The sequence below is a fragment of the Sorex araneus genome, chromosome 8, assembly GCF_027595985.1.
Source record: "Sorex araneus isolate mSorAra2 chromosome 8, mSorAra2.pri, whole genome shotgun sequence".
In the NCBI taxonomy this organism is placed as follows: domain Eukaryota; kingdom Metazoa; phylum Chordata; class Mammalia; order Eulipotyphla; family Soricidae; genus Sorex; species Sorex araneus.
Genome location: NC_073309.1, coordinates 618,970 through 636,353, shown reverse-complemented (window position 1 = coordinate 636,353; position 17,384 = coordinate 618,970). Strand labels below are relative to the sequence as shown.

The 17,384-nt window shown below is 66.1% G+C and overlaps 1 protein-coding gene across 2 annotated transcripts in view; it reads left to right on the top strand.

Annotated features, from left to right (window-relative positions):
• Positions 1-1,165: 1,165 nt before the first annotated feature.
• ZFPM1 (zinc finger protein, FOG family member 1) overlaps positions 1,166-17,384 on the top strand; it is a 32,954-nt gene continuing 16,735 nt past the window's right edge. Inside the window, exons 1-3 of one of the 2 annotated variants that reach the window (XM_055145647.1) lie at positions 1,166-1,256; positions 16,114-16,248; positions 17,020-17,124. In XM_055145647.1, the coding sequence (XP_055001622.1) occupies positions 16,149-16,248; positions 17,020-17,124 (205 nt within the window). In that variant the 5' untranslated portion in view covers positions 1,166-1,256; positions 16,114-16,148. Of the gene's footprint in view, positions 1,257-1,718; positions 1,866-16,113; positions 16,249-17,019; positions 17,125-17,384 lie in introns of those variants that run through there. The other variant, XM_055145646.1, reaches the window with a different exon arrangement.

The window sequence follows — 17,384 nt, the reverse complement described above, 5'->3', positions numbered from 1 at the left end:
CTCCCGGCTTGGCTGTCTTCTTCCCAGCTGTGAAGAGACCCCAGGAAGGCTGTGTCAGCCAGCTAACATGCGGACGACCTGAGTGACTCCCAGACCTGGGCCTGCAGCTCACAAGGCGCCCACCCCACCCGGCTGGGCCAGCAGGGAGGGTGTTCCTGGGGCTCCTGCTGGGGTGCTCCCTGCCCCAAGGCCTGCTCTCAGACGGGGTCCCCAGCTCCCAGTAGCCCCTGGTGTGGGAAGGAGCAAGTCAGAAACTGCGTGATTTGGGCTGAAGGGACAGCATAGCGGGCAGGGCACTGGTCTTGTGAGATTCGATCTCCACCCCCGCAAAGGTGACCCCTGAGCACAGAACCAGGAGTATGTCCTGAGTATTTGGCCTCCAAAACAAAGCTGAAAAACTAACCAAACCAAACCAAAACAACAATAACAACACAAGATCAAATTTCTTCAAAAAACGCACTGCTGGGCCCCTGGGCTCACTGGGCAGGCCCCAGTGGACCCTAAAGTGTGGTTCACCCTGTCCAGGGCTGGACGCTGGCCCACTTCTGAGGGGTCACTCGCGGTACGCGCCTGGGCTGACAGAGGGGAGGGGACAGGGACATGCCCGCGGCCACCGGAAGCCTGTGAGATGCTGCTCCCAGGAGGCCAGGTCCATAGGAGGGGGTGGCAGGAAGGACCGAGCCCAAGGCCCTGGCAACAGGAAGCTCTTAGGAGCAACCCCGGGAGCAGGGCAGGTGCGGGGCGGGTAGGCCCTTCCACTCCAACCCCGCACTGAGGGCCAGGCTTGGGCATCTGGGAGGCGGACCGGGTTGAGTGAGGCCTGGGGCGGGGTCCAGGGGTGGATCCAGAAGGACTCGGGTCAAGTCAGAGGCAATGCCCGGTGGAGGCAGGACTGAGGGAGGGAACAGGTCACCAGGACTGGGGACGCAGCTGCAGGGCCCAAGAACTAGAGTGGTCCACAGAGGGCCGGCCCAAGAAATTAAGCTCAGTGGGCGGAGCTACATGGAGGGCGGGGTCAAAAAAGGGCGGGGCCCGTCCAGAAGGAAAAGCAGCCCGGGGAGGAGCCAACTAGGGGGCGGGGCTAAACGGAGGGGCGGAGGCAGAAAACCGGAAGTAAGAACAGTCGGGGAGGGGCCAAGATCGGGGCGGGGCCAGAGGGGAGGGGCGGGGCCTTGCCGCGGGGCAGTAAGGAGAGAGCCGGGCGGATCCGCGGTGGGCAGCGGGCCCAGCGCAGAACAGGCCCGCGTCGCGGCGAGGTACTAAATTCGCGGCCGGCTGGGCCGGCGCTGGGACCGGGGAGGGGCGGGGCCAGTGGCGCCGGCGCGGGGCGGGACCGGGGTAGCGGGGCGGGGACGGCGCAGGGGCGGGGCCGTGAGTGAGGGGCGGGGCCATATGGGGGCGGGGTCAGATGGGCGGGGCGGGGCGGGGCCGGAGGCGCTCGTGACGCGCAGACCCCGCCCTCCCGCGCGCCCGCCGCCGCCGCCGCCGCCGCCGCTGCCGCCGCCGCCGCCGCCGCCGCGAGCGCCCTCGCCGTGGCCCTCGGTGTCCGCTCCTGCCGGCCGCGCGTCCACTGGGAAACGCCGAGCGGCGGCGGCGGCGGCGGCGGCGGCATCTGCGCGCGAGCCGAGGAGCCGGCAGCGCCCGCCCCCGCCGTCCCGCGCCCCGGGCGCCCGGCCGGGCCTCGGCCTCCGCAGCGGCGCGCGGGCGGGGGGCGCGGGCCAGGGCGGCCGCGGAGCGGGGGTCGGGGGCATGCGCCGCCCCGCGGCCCCGCCGCGCCCCCGCCGCCCGCCGCCGCCCGCCAGGGGCTAGAGGCGCCGCCGGAGACATGTCCAGGAGGAAGCAGAGCAACCCCCGGCAGATCAAGCGTGAGTCAAACTTTGCCCGCGCGCCCCCCTGGCCGCGACCTTCACCCCCGCCCGCCCCCCGCGCCGTGCCCGGCGCCGGCGCCCGATCTCGGCGGGGCCCGGGGGTCCGGCCCGGGCGGGGGCTGGGGGCGCGGCCGCCGGCGCCCGCCCCGCCCGCCCCGCGCCCCCAGATGCTGCGGCGATAAGGCGGCCCGATCTGGGCGCAGATAAAGTTTAAAATATTCCATTCTGCAAGTCCCATCCTGATAAGATCGCTCTGTCGGGACGGGCTGAAATTGTGATCTTATCGCGCCGGGTCGGCTCTCCCGGGCTTCGTATCTAGAGGGGAAGGAGGGCCGGGGAGCCGGGCCCGCCGCGCGCCCACCGCGCGGGGCTGCCGCCGCAGGGACCCCGGCCCGTGTCCGGGAGGGGTCGAGCCCGCGCGCGCCGAGGCCGCGGGACCCCTCCTCCGAGCCTCTCGGAACTTTCCGGCCGGGCTGGCCGGCGCGGGCGCGGGACCCCCGGCCCGAGGCGGAGTCGTGCGGGCACCCGGGGCCCGGCCGCGGGACGAGCCGGGGTCCGGCCGGAGCGCGCGCCGGCGGGGGCGCCCCCGCGTGCCAGGGGACCTGTTCGGAAACTTCGCCCGCCGCTGCGCCGCCGCGCCCCCTCCTCCCGCGCGATGAGAGGCGCAGATAGCGCGCCGGGAGACGGCAGGTCAGGAGCGATCGCCCGCGCCGATAGGGCGGCACCGGGCAGTGGGCCCCGCCGGGCGACCCCGGCGCGCTCGGGCCCGGGAGCTGCGCGGGCACGTGGGCGAGGCGGCGGGGCCCACCGCGGGGCCGGCCGGGGGCGGGGCGCGCCAGCTGCGGGCGCGGGTGTCACCGCGCGCGGCCCTGCAGCGGCGCCGCCTCACCTGCCGGCGGGCGGGGGGCGCGGACGTGGGGCGCCGGGGCCCGGGCGGGGTTCCCTGCCGGGGGGGGGCGCGGGGCCGGGGAGGGGGCGCGGCGTCCGAGGTGGGCGCGGGATCCGGGGGAGCCGCGGGTCCCAGGGGAGGGCGCGGGACCGGGTGGGGTCTCCTGTCGCGCGGGTGCGGGCCCGGGGGTCTCCTGCCGCGGGGGCCGCGGGCTGGGGGTCTCCTGCCGCGGGGGGCGCGGGCCCGGGGGATCTCGGGCCCGGGGGATCTCCTGCCGCGGGGGGCGCGGGCCCGGGGGTGGGGTGCGGGCGGGGGGGCACGAGCTGGGGGGGTCTCCTGCCGCGGGGGGCGCGGGCCGGGGGTCTCCTGTGGCAGCCCGGGGTGGGCGCGCCGCTGCCCGCGCCCGCGAGCGCCTTTTGTTCGCCCAGATCGATGTGGCGCGCGATAGCGCGGGCCGATGGGCCGATAGGCGCTTCCATTTATTAACTTCAAACGCGCGAGCGGGGGCGGCCGGGTGCCCGCGCGGTGGGGCGGGGGGCGCGGGGACCCCGGCCCGCCGAGCCAGGGTCGATGCGAGCCCGATAAGGGCGGGCCGGGGCGGCCGGATGGCGATGCCGCCGCGATAAGGGGCCTTATCTCCGGCCACCAGGCCCGGCCGGTGCAGGCGACAACAGCGGCGTCCTGGCGGGCCGTGGGCAAGTTTCATCCCGAGCACACGCCGGGCGGGCGGGACGGGCCGGGCGACCCCGTGTAGGGGCAGGGCCGACCCCAACCCAGCGCCAGGGGGCGTTGCCCCGGGGCTACCCCCTCTCCAACGCCCCCTTTGCGGAGTGGCCAGGGGTACTCGAGCCTTCAGGGACAGCGGGCTGTGGGCCAGGGATGGAGCTGACAGCCGAGCAGAAGGGCGGGGCTGTGCCTCAGTTTCCCTCTCTAAAGCCGGGCGTGTGAGTGCGGGGCAGGTAGAAGCAGGAGCGGGTGGTCCCCTGGACCTCGCGGCCATCACCCCGTTTTCTCAGGCCTGGACGCGGGCTCAGCGGTGGGTGTCTCCGCACGTCCCTAGAGTTCGATTGAACAAAGTATGGAGGCCACAGGGTGACTAATTTCTGCCGAGCTTCGAAGCCACCAGCACCCGGATGCCCACCGGGGTTGCTTCAGAGCGCAGGGCCAGGCCAGTGGGACCAGGCTCCCCCTGTGACGGGCCCAGTGAGCTTGTCGCAGAGGGGACTCTGCCACCGGCAGCCTCAGTTTCCCCTAGGAGAGCATGACAGCAAGGGCTGGAGCCTGTGGCCGAGAGGACAGCAGTGACCCCGGTGCCTTGGTTCCTCCCAGCAGAGCCCTGCGAAAGCCTTCCCATGTCCGGGGAGACTCGGGCTGGGGGCCGCCTTCCCGCCCAGACCGAGTGCTCAGGCAGCGCCTCGTGGCCCGGCCCCTCCGCCAGCCTCTGCTTGTGTGGCCTCAGTCATCACACCTAGGAAATGGGCCCCCACATCCAGAGCCCCCTTCCTGAGACACAGCTGACTGTCAGCCGCCCAGGGGCCTGGGCCAGCCCGGCCGCCCCCTCGCTGCCCCCCCACACCCAGGGTCAGAGGGAGCCAGTGTGGCACCAGCGCCAGGGATTTAAATGGGTCAGTTGGGGAAGAAAGGAGGGAACGTGATGCCATTAATTGTGTCCTTATCTGCTGTTTCTATGCCAACCAGACGTCCCCGGGCCTGACGGCCCGTGAATAATACTGGGCCTATCTGCCATGGACAGGCCTCCTGGAGACCACTGCTGCCTGGTGATCTCTATCGCGGCCCGCTGCCCCTGGCCCCATTTCACAGCAGGGGAAGCTGAGGCCACACTCAGGCTATCACGCCAGGCCCCAGGTCTGGAGGGGCAGTGCTTGAGCTTCGGGCAGGGATGTTCCCCTCGGACCACTCTCTGGCCCAGACTTAGTCTTCTCTGCTCTTTCACCCTGGCTTCTTGGTCTAGGGTCACCTCTGCCTCCGTAGCGACCAGTCCCTCCGTTCTTGCCCCTGCAGAATGGGCCTTCTGGACCCTTCTGTCAGATTCACAAGCTCACGGTAGATGGATGTGGGCTCTGGTGGCTACTGTAAAGACTCCAGCCTGGACCTGAGCAAACTTCAGTTTACCCATCTGTAAAATGGGCCCCACAGGGGCTTCCTTCCCCTGGTTCAGCTTGGTGCTTGGTGCTTCTTGTCCAGGCAGAGTCTCTCCCACCCTTGGCCCTCAGCAGACCCTGTCTGTAGGCCCTGCAGGTGCCCACTCCTGGTCAGTCTCACCCTGTGACCCCGCCCCATCCTGTGGCTTGTGGATCCCCTGATGGGGGGGCGTAGGGTCTCCCAGGTGCACGTTGCAGGTGAGGAGCTGGGGGGCAGCAAGGGGCCCAGCAGGCTCAGGCACGGGTCCTGCAGGAGTGTGGGCACTTGGCTGTGCTGCCCGTGTTCTGGGACCTCAGTCTGGCACTGCACTTGCACCCGCGATCGTGTGTCCAGCCGGGGCACAGCGGGCCAGCCTGGACGGCCGCACGTCCTGCCACAGGCCCGGGGACCGGGAGTTGTCTGGGCAGCCGCAGCTGTGCAGCCCTGAGGCTCAGGGCCCTCTCCGAAGGTGGGTCCTTTCCCCTGCACCAGCTTTAGTGGCCGGCCTTGGTGGCCGGCGCTCCTGAGGGCCCCGGGGCTGTCAGTGCCCCCAGGAGTGGCCTCCGGGCCCCAGAAAGGGAAGGGTCTCTGCTCCCCCGCCTGGGAGAAGGCGGCTGCCCACGGGGGCAGGGATGGGTGCTGACCTTGGGTCAGGCTGGAGAGCAGCTCCTCCCGCAGCCCCCCAGCCCCAGCCCCAGACACGTGCTGGGGGCCCCAGGCCCCTGTCCGTCCACCCCCTCACCCCCGCAGTGCACCCAGCACCTAAGACATGGAGGGCCTGAGAGGGTGGACACAGGCTCCTGTGTGGACGTGTGGGTGCCCCAGGAAAGGGCCCCGCCCCTCCCACCAGCCTCCCCATGGCCACGACCAAGGCCAGGCTGCTGTTTGTGGGTGCAGAGTCCCCCTTGCGGAGCCTTAGTTTCCCAAAGTGGAACAGTGGTGCCCTGGACAAGGAGTCCAGCCGCCAGCTTGTTGCCTACGACGGGGGTGCGGGCGTCTGCCCAGGCACCAACCCCATCACAGCCTTTAGCCTCAGTTTCCCTCTTCTCCGTGACTCCCATCTTGGGATCCAGCTCAGGTACAGCAGGACAGGAAGCCTGCTGAGGCAGGGCCGGGCAGGGCCGGGGGTGGGGGCTCTGCATGGCCTGCTGTGTGCCCCGCCCCTCTCTGGGCTCCCGAGCTGCACAGGGGCCCCCAGAGCTGACCGGAGGCGCCTGGTAGGCCAGGACCCTCCCATCTGCCCTCTGCACTCCTGCTCCAGGGCCGAGAGGCTCCCTGCCTCAGTTTCCCCCACTGTGCCCTCCTGTGCAAATCCAGATCTGCCCATACCAGGGACTCTCAGGCAGGGGCCCAGGAGGCGGGTGGCCCCCGGGGCCCCACTGGGCTGCCCAGCCCTGCTGGCCGGAGCACGTCCGCCGCCTCCCGCGGGCCGGGGCGGGCGCAGGTTTCAGCCGCTGTGATAACTAGGAAAGTTGAACCGGCCCCATTACCGCGCCGAGATGGTTGGCGAGATCGGGCCTGATAATGGGGGAGATAGGGCGTCTCCCGGAGTAGCCGGCCTCCTCGCCATTAACATTCCCCACCGAGCCCTCTAGCCTATCTCCTCTGTTCCACTCCTCCCGCAGATAAGAATGGAAATTCTGACTTCATTGCTCACTGATTAAAGTGTCTGGATTTCTCGATAATACACAGATAAATTATGTTTTTGAAAAAGAAGGTAGGGAGGAGGTGGGGAGGGTGGGGGCCCCGGGGAGCCTTTGGACGCCTCTCCTGGCCTTCCTGGCCCCCGGCCGGCCGTGAACCCTGTCCGCTGCACAGGCAGTGTCCAGGGGCCCCAAGTTAGGCCGGAGGGAGGAGCCAGGCCTGGCCGGAGCAGCTGCAGGGCTGCGCCTCGGAGGGGTGGGGTGGGGTTCTGGGCCTCAGTTTCTCCATCTGCAAAGGCCGGTGGGGGGAGTGCAGCACCCCTCTCCTCGGGACCACCTAGAGGAGAGCCCGGTCAGTTAAGGGGGGAACAGGAGGCCCAACATGCCCACCCTTGCACCCCAGCCCCACCACTCCCTCCTGTCCCCACGCCCTGGCGCGACCCGCATGACAGCTGAGCACTGGCAGCTGAGCACTGGCAGCGTCTGTCTGGATGAAGCTGCTCTTCTGCTGCTCCGAGATCTGCGCTGATGGGGCGATTAGGGGCGATTAGGGCCGCGTGCGGCTAATCCTGCCGCGGAGGGGGCCCGGCACGGAACCCCGGGCACCTCGTCCTGATTCCCGCGTGGCAGCTCTGACAGGGGCTGCACGGACAGACACATCCCTGGGGCCCAGTACACCCCATGGGCACGGCCCAGACAGTGCGTGGATGGAGCCGTGTGGACGGAGCCCGTGTGAATGGAGCCTGTGTGTATGGTGTGTGGATGGAGCCCGTGTGGCTGGCATGTGGATGGAGCCCGTGTGGCTGGCGTGTGGATGGAGCCTGTGTGGCTGGTGTGTGGACGGAGCCCGTGTGGCTGGCATGTGGATGGAGCCCGTGTGGATAGCGTGTAAATGGAGCCTATGTGGATGACATGTAGATGGACCCCATGTGGATGGCGTGTGGATGGAGCCCGTGTAGATGGCGTGTGGATGGAGCCCCGTGTGGATAGCGTGTAAATGGAGCCTATGTGGATGACATGTAGATGGAGCCCATGTGGATGGCATGTGGATAGAGCCTGTGTGGCTGGCGTGTGGATGGAGCCCGTGTGGATGGCGTGTGGATGGATGGCGTGTGGATGAAGCTCTGTGGATGGAGCCGTGTGGATAAGACCCTTGTGGCTGGTGTGTAGATGGTGTATAGATAGAGCCTGTGTGGCTGGCGTGTGGATGGAGCCTGTGTGGATGGCGTGTGGATGGAGCCTGTGTGGATGGCGTGTGGATGGAGCCCGTGTGGCTGGCGTGTGGATGGAGTCTGTGTGGCTGGTGTGTGGACGGAGCCCGTGTGGCTGGCGTGTGGATGGAGCCCGTGTGGATAGCGTGTAAATGGAGCCTATGTGGATGACATGTAGATGGAGCCCGTGTGGATGGCGTGTGGATGGAGCCCGTGTGGCTGGTGTGTGGACGGAGCCCGTGTGGATGGCGTGTGGATGGAGCCTGTGTGGATGACATGTAGATGGACCCCGTGTGGATGGCGTGTGGATGGAGCCTATGTGGATGACATGTAGATGGACCCCGTGTGGATGGCGTGTGGACGGAGCCCGTGTGGCTGGCGTGTGGACGGAGCCCGTGTGGATAGCGTGTAAATGGAGCCTATGTGGATGACATGTAGATGGACCCCGTGTGGATGGCGTGTGGACGGAGCCCGTGTGGCTGGCGTGTGGATGGAGCCCGTGTGGATAGCGTGTAAATGGAGCCTATGTGGATGACATGTAGATGGACCCCGTGTGGATGGCGTGTGGATGGAGCTCGTGTGGCTGGCGTGTGGATGGAGCCCGTGTGGATGGCGTGTGGACGGAGCCCGTGTGGATGGCGTCCTTTGCAGGGAGCAGCGCCTACATGCAGGGCCCATGGAGCTGTGGAAGAGGCAGTCTGACCTCACTGACTCGGGGTGGCCGGCCACTTGCCCAAGGCCACACAGCACGGAGGAGCCCCCGGCCGTTCCTCAGAGGCTTCTCCAGTGAGTGCCTCGGTCAGCACCCTCTGCCCGAGCCGGCTGGTGCGGGCCTTCTTGCCCAGTTATCTGGCGGTGCCCAGGCTCTGTCGCGGGGGCGGTCCTGCCTCTTCTGCCTCAGCTGCGGCCCCGGGTGACAGCAGGTGCCCTTGCCTTTGGCGTTTTGCTGTAGACTAACAGGGTGTCTTTTCCCTGGGAGGCGGCCAGGCCCTGGGCTGGACCTACCTTGCAGACTGTCTGAGGCCAGCTTTGGATGGTTCCGGCTTTCACCAGAGCTTGAGGGGCCACAGGGGCAAGTCCGCTTCCTTGGGGTCTCAGCTCTGCCCTCCCAAACTGCAGTTTCACATTTGTGCCTGGGACTGGGGTTATTGCCCTGGGTCAGTCCCACCCTGACCCCACCGTGTCCTCCCCCAAGCTCAGCACTGTCCCCAGCCAGCTGGGGACGGAAGCAGGTTCCAAGCTGGCTGGGACCATACACATTATTTCCCTGCCTTGTCTCTGACCACCCTGCTATCCAGTCTCTCTCAGAACTGATAATGGGACCCTGCCCCTGCAAGCTGGGGCTCCTGGCCAGCGTCCAGTGTGGGCACAAGGAGAGCAGTCCCAAGCCCGTCACTCGGTGTGGGGTGTGTCCACCCCCAAACCAAGCTCAGCAGACACGAAGAGAGCAGTGGCAAAGGGTTTTGGAGCCAGGTGGGGTGGCTGGCTGCTGGCTCCGTCTCCTGCTCACTCCAGACCCTGGTGGGAGCTCACACACTAATGCACATGGGCACGCACTAAGCCCATGCACCACCGCACACGCTGATGCACAGGGCACATGCTAAACAGGCACACGCTGAGACACACACACTAATGCACGTAGGCACGCGCTGGTCCCACACACACGCTAATGCACAGGGCACACGCTGATACACACGAATGCATACATGCACACTGATGCACATAGGTACATGCTAATGCACACGCACGAATGCACAGGGCGCAAACCAATGCACACGCTAATGCTCACGCAGACTCATGCACACATACATGCACAGGCTAATGCGCACATGCATACTAATATAACGTACACACTAATGCACACACGTAGCCATTAATGCTAAGCACACGCTAAGCACACATACACCCCCACTAATGCGCACGAATGATGCCCCTAGGTCTGAAGCAAAGCCGGGGTGGGGGGACCTTAAAGTCTTTATTGCCTCGTTGTTTTGCAAGAAACCCAAAAAAGTGGCCCCGGCCCCAGGCCCTAAACCTGCACCTGCCCTAGCAGGCTTCCCGGAGTGCAGCTGTGCGGACTCGGCCTTCCCTCGGCATCACCCTCCCGGCCCAGGGGCAGAAGGAGGAAAGGGAAAGCGCCCCCCAGCCCAGCACCCCTCAACCGACCGACCCCGGAGCCCCAAGCCAGAGCCGCCCCGCCCCCGGCCCGCCAGCCAATGGAGTGCGGCATGCAAATGAGCGGCTGGGGGGGGCCCGGGATTGGCCGAGCTGTGCTCGGGGCGGGGCTCGGGCCTGCCGCCCGCCGGTGACCTCGTGCTGACCCGCGCTGGCCGCGGCCGAAGGGGGAGGTGTGTCCAGCGGGCCGGCCGGCTCTCTCCCACGGCCATTGCTGGGCCTCGGCTTCCCCGCCTGACCAGGGCCTGCCCCGGCCTCCGGCCCTGCTCTGCTCTGCTCTCCTCAGCCCGTGCCCCTCTGGAAGGGTGGACACAGCCCGGCAGTGAATCCCGGCTGTAAGGTGGCTGTCCACTGTCCGGCGCCCCAGACCTCTGGCTCGTGGGGCCGGGGGCCCATGTGTCACAGACACAGGGAGAGCCCAGCGCACCCTCCCTGGCGCCCCTCAGCCCCGAGCCCCTGTCCGCCGCAGGGCCGGTCTGGGTCCTGCTGCCCACCCCTCCCCGGCCCCTTTCTGCCTGCGCATGGGCTGGGCTGCCCCGGGTCTGCAGCTGCCAGGGCTCCGTGCTGCCGCCTCCGCCGTGCCCGTCTCCGCATAGCTCCCACGCAGTGGCCCTCACCATCTGCGGCCGGCCTGGCCTTGACCCTCCAGCCTCGCCGCCCGCCCCACGCCTGCCCCAGACACCCGCCTGGCAATCTCCAGGGCTCTGTGGGCGGCGGGAGGCCCAGAGGTGGCGCCAACAGCCGTGAAGCGGGTGAATGGTGAGCGCGGATGCTCCCTGGGCAACCAGGCTGCCCGTGGCTGAGACTGTCCTCGCCCTGCTGCTTCTCCGGTCGCCCGGGGGATAGCTGGGAAGAGGCACGGGGGCTGCCTGGAGGCAGTGGCCGCCCTGATGCTCTGGGTCCGGGCCTCCCCCATCCACCTTCTGCCACCCACCGACACTGTCCTGTCTTAGGGACGTAGCACGGCCAGATCCCACTGCACCCAGTCCAGCTGCTGCCTCTTGGAAGCCCTCCCTGACCACCCCACCCCGAAAACCCTGGCCCAGTCTCCTCCAGTGATACCTGGAGTGTCCACCCACCCCTGGACCGGCTGCCCATAGCTGGCCTGGGTCTTCTCCACGCTGTGCGTCCTTCTACCCTCCTGTCCCCTCTCACTAGGCACAGGGGACAGGTCAGGGGACTGGACTAGGCCAGGCCAGGCTGCTCCTGCCTTGGCTTTTTTTTTTTTGGGGGGTCACACCCGCAATGCTCAGGGGTTACCCCTGGCTCATGCACTCAGGAATTACTCCTGGCGGTGCTCGGGGGGGCCATATGGGATGCTGGGAATCGAACCTGGGTTGGCCGCGTACAAGGCAAATGCCCTCAGGCCTTTGCGGGGGTCCAGCAGCCAGCCCTGGGGCACCCTCGGGTGAGCTGCCTGGTCAGCGCGTGGGGCCCAGGCTGCATGGGGACACAGCCGCTGGCTCCTGGACATGGTTGCTGGCCCCCCGGCTCCTCCAGAAGGACAGTGCCCCCTGGACACTTTAGCCGCAGAGCAACCCCTCGGCAGTGGGTGTGGAGGGAAGGGGGCAGTTTGGGGCCACTTCGGGGCTGATGGGCCCTTGGGGAGCGTTGTGGGGGCAATGGGGGTGGCAAAGGCCCCCAAGGCCCCCCCCAGCCGCCCAGGAGGCATCTCTGCAGTTTGCGGGGTGAGGCTGGGGTCTGCCAGTGAGGGGCTTTCAGCTGTGCCCGCACCCCCTTGGTGGACAGCAGGTGGAGGGGGACGTGGGGTCCCCCCTGGGCAGGTCTGGACGGAGCTGCTGCACTCCGGCCTTCGCCGTCCTGCCCCTCGGTCTCCTTTCCCCAGACCCCCAGCTCCGAGGGTGCCTGGGGCTCAGGACAGGTGGGCACACGGGAGACCACACGCTGACCCTTGCCCAGAGCGGGCGTCACTTCGGCCGGTGTCCCTGTGTGGCCAGGCCTCAGTGGGAAAGTCGGAATCTGTTGCTATTTTCTCAGCTATCGGGCCTTATCTGCCCACTCAGGCCAGCCAGTGCCCTGCCCTGATGCCCGCGGCCTGCGCGGACAGCACGAGGGGACGCCAGACTCCTGCCCTGTGCTCCAGGCATGGCAGGTCCCAGAGAGAAACCTCCAGCCCACACCCCATCCTCTCTCCCGCAGCCTGCCCTCTAGGGGGGCTTCTTTCTAGCCCCGAGGCTACAGTGCCCTGCACCCACTAGCTAGGTCTGCCCAGGTGCCCGGTCAGCAGCTCTGAGGCCCCTCTGGGGAGGGATGGAGGACGGTGGTCTCCCGACCAGTGGACCTGAGGGTGAGCCTCAGCCTGTAATTCCGTTTGAAGCGCGAAAGAAGCTGATGAAATCCTGCTATCAGCTCGGAGCCAATATGCAAACTATCTCGCCCAATCAAATAGCTATTATGTTTCCATTTCCATCTCCACGTCCGGCTTAATGAGCTGAGACGTCCGTGCGCTTGGGCGGGCGGCCTGCCCCTCCCGATAACCGGGCTGTGGGCTGCCAACACCCGTGGGCTGGAGCTGGGGTGCTGGAGCCTCCGGGGCCGCCTGGGGGTGGGGAGCTGGGTGCAGGTTCCTGAGCGGGCAGCCTCCTAATTGGGCCGGAGCGGAATTAGCAGCGTTAGAATAAATTAGAATAAATCGCCTTTCTTCTCGCTTATCGAAGTGCTGCACTGCTCTGCTGCTTTGTTCTCCCCTCCAGGGACCTGGGGGGCTGACCTCGCTGGGTGGCCCCGCCAGGAACCTCAGGCAGGGGTGGGGGAGGGGCTTGGCAGAGTCTCTGCCCGCAGGGTCTCGGACCCCACCCCTGAGCAGCCCCTGCTGCCAGGCCTGCCACCCCCGCCCCCATGGCTCTGGCCCATGGCCCGCAGGCCCAGCTGCCACCTCTCAGGTCACCGCAGGTCAGGCCCCCACCTGTCCCCGGGGCACGAGTCTGACCGGTCTGGGGCGTGCCCAGCCCGCCGGAGCCCTGCGCGCGTGTGGGCGCAGAGGTTAGTGGGGAGCTGAGCTGGCCCGAGGGCGAGTGTGTGTGGTCTGGGGGTGCCCGCCCTGTAATTACAGCTGAGCTGGCACAGGGGAATCCAGAGTGCAGCCTGGGAAGCGACCCGGCCTTTGTGCCCGGGGGCCCCCCCCACAAACACATGCTCACACACGCGTGCACACACCTACATGCTCACATACACTCATGCACACATACATGCTCACACACACGCCGCACACATGCACATCTACATACTCATGAACACATACATGCTCACACGCATACACCTATGTGCTCACACACGACTACGTACATACATGCTCACACCCTCATACTCGTGCACATATACACACCTACATGCTCACATATATACACTCATGCACACACACACTCATGCTCACACACCTACACGTTCACACACACATGCTAAAACATACACGCCGACATGCTCACACATGTGTTCACATACATGCCTACAAACATGCATATGCTCACACACACATGGATACCTACATGTTCACACAATACCCACACATACACTATCACGTATATGTGCACAGTTGCATGATTGTGCACATCAGATATAGACAGAACCACATCCATACACACATACTCATACATACTACCTATGCACGCACATACATGCATAAGCACCATACACATATTCTCACATATAATCACATGTGTACATGCATGCATATACATACATGCTCACACACAAGTGCATTCATATGTAGATACACACAGATACATGTATGATGCTTACATAAGATACACAGATACACATCTGTGTCCACACATGTATATACATACACACATACATGCCCACACATATACATACACATACAATACTATACATATACATCACTGTATCATTGTCATCCCGTTGCTCATCGATTTGCTGGAGTGGGCACCAGTAACATCTCCATTGTGAGACTTGTTGTTACTGTTTTTGGCATATTGAATACGCCACGGGCATGTACTAACTTATGTGCATACACACCCGTATACCCACATACACACTCAGACACAAACACACACAAATACCCTCCCACTACCTCTCACTGCCTGTTGGGTACTGCCACAGGGCACCGCTAAGTGTTCTGCAGGATGGGCGGGTATGGGTGGCACCTGTATCCCTGAGGGTGGGCGGTGTGTTGGGCACCTGTATCCCTGAGGGTGGGCGGGTGTGTTGGGCACCTGTATCCCAGAGGGTGGGCGGTGTGTTGGGCACCAGTATCCCTGAGGGTGGGCTGTGTGTTGGGCACCTGTATCCCTGAGGGTGGGCGGGTATGTTGGGCACCTGTATCCCTGAGGGTGGGCGGGTGTGGGTGGCACCTGTATCCCTGAGGGTGGGCGGTGTGTTGGGCACCTGTATCCCTGAGGGTGGGCTGTGTGTTGGGCACCTGTATCCCTGAGGGTGGGCGGGTATGTTGGGCACCTGTATCCCTGAGGGTGGGCGGGTGTGTTGGGCACCTGTATCCCTGAGGGTGGGCGGGTGTGGGTGGCACCTGTATCCCTGAGGCTGGGCGGGTGTGTTGGGCACCTGTATCCCTGAGGGTGGGCGGTGTGTTGGGCACCTGTATCCCTGAGGGTGGGCGGGTGTGTTGGGCACCTGTATCCCTAAGGGTGGGCGGGTATGTTGGGCACCTGTATCCCTGAGGATGGGGAGGTGCAGGATGGCACCTGTATCCCTGAGGGTGGGTGGGTGTGTTGGGCACCTGTATCCCTGAGGGTGGGCGGGTGTGGGTGGCACCTGTATCCCTGAGGGTGGGCGGTGTGTTGGGCACTGTATCCCTGAGGATGGGGAGGTGCAGGATGGCACCTGTATCCCTGAGGGTGGGCAGTGTGTTGGGCACCTGTATCCCTGAGGGTGGGCGGTGTGTTGGGCACCTGTATCCCTGAGGGTGGGCGGGTGTGGGTGGCACCTGTATCCCTGAGGGTGGGCGGGTGTGTTGGGCACCTGTATCCCTGAGGGTGGCTGGGTGTGAGTGGCACCTGTATCCCTGAGGGTGGGCGGGTGTGGGTGGCACCTGTATCCCTGAGGGTGGGCGGTGTGTTGGGCCCCTGTATCCCTGAGGGTGGGCAGTGTGTTGGGCACCTGTATCCCTGAGGGTGGGCGGGTGTGGGTGGCACCTGTATCCCTGAGGGTGGGCGGGTGTGAGTGGCACCTGTATCCCTGAGGGTGGGCAGTGTGTTGGGCACCTGTATCCCTGAGGGTGGGCGGTGTGTTGGGCACCCGTATTCCTGAGGATGGGGAGGTGCAGGATGGCACCTGTATCCCTGAGGGTGGGCGGGTGTGTTGGGCACCTGTATCCCTGAGGGTGGGCGGGTGTGTTGGGCACCTGTATCCCTGAGGGTGGGCGGGTGTGGGTGGCACCTGTATCCCTGAGGGTGGGCGGGTGTGTTGGGCACCCGTATTCCCGAGGATGGGGAGGTGCAGGATGGCACCTGTATCCCTGAGGGTGGGCGGGTGTGAGTGGCACCTGTATCCCTGAGGGTGGGCAGTGTGTTGGGCACCTGTATCCCTGAGGGTGGGTGGGTGTGTTGGGCACCCGTATTCCTGAGGATGGGGAGGTGCAGGATGGCACCTGTATCCCTGAGTGTGGGCGGGTGTGAGTGGCACCTGTATCCCTGAGGGTGGGCAGGTGTGTTGGGCACCCGTATTCCTGAGGATGGGGAGGTGCAGGATGGCACCTGTATCCCTGAGGGTGGGCGGGTGTGTTGGGCACCCGTATTCCTGAGGATGGGGAGGTGCAGGATGGCACCTGTATCCCTGAGGGTGGGCGGGTGTGTTGGGCACCTGTATCCCTGAGGGTGGGCGGGTGTGTTGGGCACCCGTATTCCTGAGGATGGGGAGGTGCAGGATGGCACCTGTATCCCTGAGGGTGGGCGGGTGTGAGTGGCACCCGTATCCCTGAGGGTGGGCAGGTGTGTTGGGCACCTGTATCCCTGAGGGTGGGCGGTGTGTTGGGCACCTGTATCCCTGAGGATGGGGAGGTGCAGGATGGCACCTGTGTGCCCGCAGGTTGGCTTGCCTGGGAGCAGAGGGACCGTCGTCTAGGCACATGGGCTGGGCTGAGGCGCAGCTGCCGGAAGCTGCCGGGGTTCTGGGGTGGCGAGGGAGGGTCCCCGCTTGGTCCCCGGGTGCCTGCAGAGGGTTCTCCCCTCACGAGCACGGCTGGCCCACAGGCTCCCCTGGAGGCACGGAGGTGGCAGAGGAGACCATGGCTGCTGACAGCGCCCGCCCCGAGGGGCAGCCACCGAGCCCGAGACCCGAGGACACCGAGCCAGATGCCGCGGGGGAGACGGACACGCAGAGCCCGGGTGAGTGATGGGGCAGCCCTCGGGACAGGTCTGACTTCCCGGGAGAACGAGGCTCGGAGTCCCCGAGCACACAGACCGGAGAGGTGGGGTGCCCCCGCGCCCACTCCAGCTGTGTGGAACTGGGAGGGCCCAGGGGGACCCTGTGCCACGCCCTGCCCTGCTGCAGCCCCCCGGGGGTGGCCGTGGGGGGGGCGGTGCCGGGGGCCGAGCTGCCAGAGGGCAGCAGCCCGGCCGGGACTTTGACCGCCTCTTTCCCGCGGAGCCAGGCAGCACCTGCGGCGGGCGGGGCGATGGCACGATAAGGCGTATCAGCTGCGTGGTGGCTGCACCCGCATGCCAGCCCTGCTGATTTATAGCCAAAAATAATAGGACTTTTATACCGTGTGATTGATTTATTTGATGTTAATCACAGTCCTTATCGCGAGTATTAATAATTGCGACAGTGACGTCACGGCCCTTTATGGGGGCACATCGATCTGTCGTTATCGGCGGCCAAAGACAAACATGCCCTTTGGGCCGCGGTGGGGTGTGGGGCGCCGGGGCCCCCAGCTGCTGCGCAGGAACCGGCGTGGACGCACGTGTCCGGGGGCCTGGCCCGCGCCTTAATCAGTACCGGCGGCCGGAACGTAACGATCGCCACCGCAGCGGACGCGGGGTGCGGGTTTGAGAGTCCGGTGGGCGTGGGGAGCCGGGCCCCGTTAGCACCGGCCTGGGTGGGGTGTCTGCGGCAGAGAAGGGCTGGCCCTCACGAGTTTCCCTCCCTCCGTGCAGGTGCAGAGCCCCAGACCCCGCCCCCCGGGATCCCTGGAGGCACAGAGCCAGAGACCAAGGAGCTTCCAGAGGAGCAGCAGGGCGCCCCCAGCTGGAGCGGCCCAGGTACTGCGGCCTGTGCGGCTCGGGGACTCCAGGGAGGGGCTGGCTCTCCGGCCTGAGCTGAGCCAAAGAAGCATTCCTGGTGGGCACCCCAGAGGAGGTGGGCCTGTAGGACCGGGCTGGAGCTGCACGGGGGGAGGGACCCAGCTGGGACCCTGGGAGAGTCTGAGGTTGCTCCTGGCTCATCACCACCCAGTCCCCGGCCAGGTCTCGGGTGACCTCTGCCCTCCCTGCTGCTCATCCCTTCTCATCAGTAACTCGCG